The 3,139-nt window shown below is 46.1% G+C and overlaps 1 protein-coding gene across 1 annotated transcript in view; it reads right to left on the reverse strand.

The window, feature by feature from the left end:
* Positions 1-593: 593 nt before the first annotated feature.
* The window catches only part of LOC114028051 (zinc finger protein 879-like), a 28,281-nt gene continuing 25,735 nt past the window's right edge, over positions 594-3,139 (reverse strand). Inside the window, exon 11 of the mRNA XM_027842237.1 lies at positions 594-654. Within this exon, the coding sequence (XP_027698038.1) occupies positions 594-654 (61 nt within the window). The remainder of the gene's footprint in view (positions 655-3,139) is intronic.

Raw genomic sequence — 3,139 nt, forward strand, 5'->3', positions numbered from 1 at the left:
CAACCCTCGCTGCCTCCTGGGCCGGGAATCCTGGGGTCAGGGAGATAGGCGGGCTGACGTTACTTCCACCCTTCTGCAGTGCTCCAGGACGGCCAGACCATCCTCAGTCGGCGCTCCGGTGCCCTCCTTCACCCTGGCGTCCTTCTCTGAGGTTTACCAGAGGGGCCCCCTCCGATGCAGGTCCTTCTGATCCTGCCTGCCCATTGGTAACATTCACCCCTCATCAAACTAGCATGAATTGACTTGTCTCAATGGGCTTTACCTCCCCAGGAGAACGCAGACTCCTTGAGAACAAAAGTGGTTTTGTGTGTGCCCTTTTCCTCTGCAGTGCCCTGCGCATAGTAGGTACTTAGTAAATGTTTAGGGACTGGAGCTGGTAGTGGGCAGAAGTTCTCAAAGCGTGGTCAGTGAACCTCTGGGTGTCCCCTGAATCCTTCAAACTCACTTGCCCGTCATGGCGTCACCTCCCTAATGTCACGGGCCTAGTCGAGATCGAAGGACAAATGGTAACAGTAACATCTGTAAGGACAAGACTGTTTTCATAATAGTACTAAGAGGCGATTTGCCTATTGAAATGGCCCTTCCTCTTCCAACTACGGTCTGGTGAAGTCAGACGCTCTTCCTGTGCTCCACCCAAAACAGCGCATCGTAAGACTGAATGAAGAAGCAGATAAGAGAAAGAGACCCGGAAAAATATAGAAGACGATGCCATCCTCACTAGCTGTTGTGGAAAAGTTATTTTTCATTAAAAACATGTTATATGTGATTGCACACGTATTGAACCTGTATCAGATTGCGTGCCATCTTAGGGAGGGAGAAAAATTATAAACTCACAATCTCATTAAAGAAATGAATGTCGAAAACTATCTTTACATGTAATTAGAAAAAATAAAATACTGTTCATTAAAAAAGACCATGTTATATGTAATGAGCTTAATTGCTTTTTAAAAATTAGTATTTTTAAATCTTATCAGTTTTAATTTCTAATATGATATTGATTAAGGAGTGCCTGTGGTATGCTGGTAAATGTTTAACAACCAGCTCTCCATGGAAGTCGGGGGGGGGGGAGTATGCATACATATACATCACCAAACACGGAACTGGGAAGAGATGTATTCTAAGTAGCACTTATTATGTGCTATCTTCATGCAAATAGATGAAAATAACCTCAAGTGCATAAGCAACAGTAAAATGTAACAAATAATTAGGAAGTGATGAGTTCTGAGTATTTGTTACCTTTATTTTAATATATGCGTGTTTATATAATTTAATTTTTAGTAATGGTAGTTTAACAACCAGCTCACGAGACTTCCTGAAAATTTAACAATCGGCTCTAGCGAGCTGGTAGAGGCTGGCTCAAGCCTTTTGGCTGACATAACCCACAGAAACAAAAGCTCTTTGTGAGTTAAGAATACAAAGGTGTTTTGAGTCCAAAACAATCTGAGAGAAGTTGGCATAGCAAGGAAACTCCCTCTCCGCAGGCCTGCTTTGCAGCGTTATGCCCTCAGAGACGCGCCCAGGGCACGGAGGGGCTCTGGGACTTGCCTCCACACAGGAAGGGTGTGTGAGACATGGGCCTGGAAGCCGGGTCTTCCTGTCTCAGGGGCCGATCCTCCCTCTACTCCATTCTACTGCCCTTCAACAGTCTTCCTAAAACGGGAACGGGAAACAACAGGCATTTCTATGGCGCCTACTACGTGCCAGGAGCTGTGCTCGGGGCTGTCACAAATACTGTCTCGTGTTATCCTCACGATAACCCTGAGGTGGGTGCTGTGATTATCCCATTTTACAGTCGAGGAAACTGAGGCAGGCATGGGTTTAATGACGGCCCAGAGTCACACAGCTGGTTAACTGTCTAATCAGGGCTTCCTGATCAGTACTTCATCCCCTGTACCTCTATTCATTTGACTTAAACTGAGTATTAAAATGCCACAACAAGTCACATACATAAAGACTACAGAGAGATGCGGGCAGGCGTATGAACTGATGCAGACTAAGGAAGGCAGTCGGAATGATAACATGTATTCAAAGACTACACCCGAGTACATGACAGCAACATTCAGAAACATACACCAGAGAGCCCGGGGCCACAGAGGGCCAGAGAAACGAACAGAATCTTTTGGTCGCCATCTTGCGGACGTGGGTGAGCGGACAGCTTGGTTTATTGAACAAACAGTCCATAAGGTAATAATATACACTTAACGTACAATGATCCTTTATGTTTATTTTAAATTTTTTTTTGGTTATGGATGGCTAATAATTTTAGCATAAAAAGGAAAACTGAAGGCAAATCCTGTACAAATAACTAAATAAATAACATTTTGGTGGTTTTGATTGAAAATAGATCTATTTCTGTAACATTATAGTCCAGGTGCTATTTCAGACTGAGCCTGCTAGCTGCCCTGATGGAGACCGCCTGAGGGCAGCAAACACAATCTGGAGTAAAGAGGGACAGGACAGAGGCTGGAGGCATTTCTGCCTCTCAAAGCACCAAACTGGGCTAGAGCCGGTGACCAAACGCAGCCTCGACTCTGGAGTATTTAACAAGTTGCTAAGTCGTTATGAAATTTCCCCTTAAAAATAGCACAACTTCTAGCGTCAGATGTGGCGCAAAGGGAAGACCTTGAATTTGGAATCAGAGAATCTGGGTTCAGGTCATAGCATCCGAGGCTGAGAGTGGGAAGGCACCCCAGAGGCCAGAAAGGCCAATGACTTTGTTTTACAGAAGAGGAAATGGAGGTCCTGGGCCTCATCCAGAGGCGCAGAGGGAGCAACAGGGGCGTGATGGGAGCCCAGGTCCGTTGGGTTTAGAGCACCGGCCCCAGTGCGCTTTCCACTGCCCGTTCACCTCTGTCACCCTGTTCCCCGATTCTGAAAGCGAGGCAGTCAGACAAGATGATCGCCAAGGTCCCTTTCAGCTTCACAGCAGTCGGGGGCTAAGTCTGACATCTTGTGAGAGACGAACGAGGTCCCCCCACTTTTCCCATGGTTATTCCATTACTTATGCTTTCCTTCAGTTCTCCAACGCTTCCTAAGGGTCCTGAAGCCTTTCCCACATTGATACACGATGAGGATTCTCACCACAAATGAATTCTTTGATGTCCACGATGTTGCTGCTTCTGGCTAGCGACTCCCACGG

Source organism: Vombatus ursinus, unplaced genomic scaffold (assembly GCF_900497805.2).
Source record: "Vombatus ursinus unplaced genomic scaffold, bare-nosed wombat genome assembly UNPS02014868.1, whole genome shotgun sequence".
Classification (NCBI taxonomy): Eukaryota; Metazoa; Chordata; class Mammalia; order Diprotodontia; family Vombatidae; genus Vombatus; species Vombatus ursinus.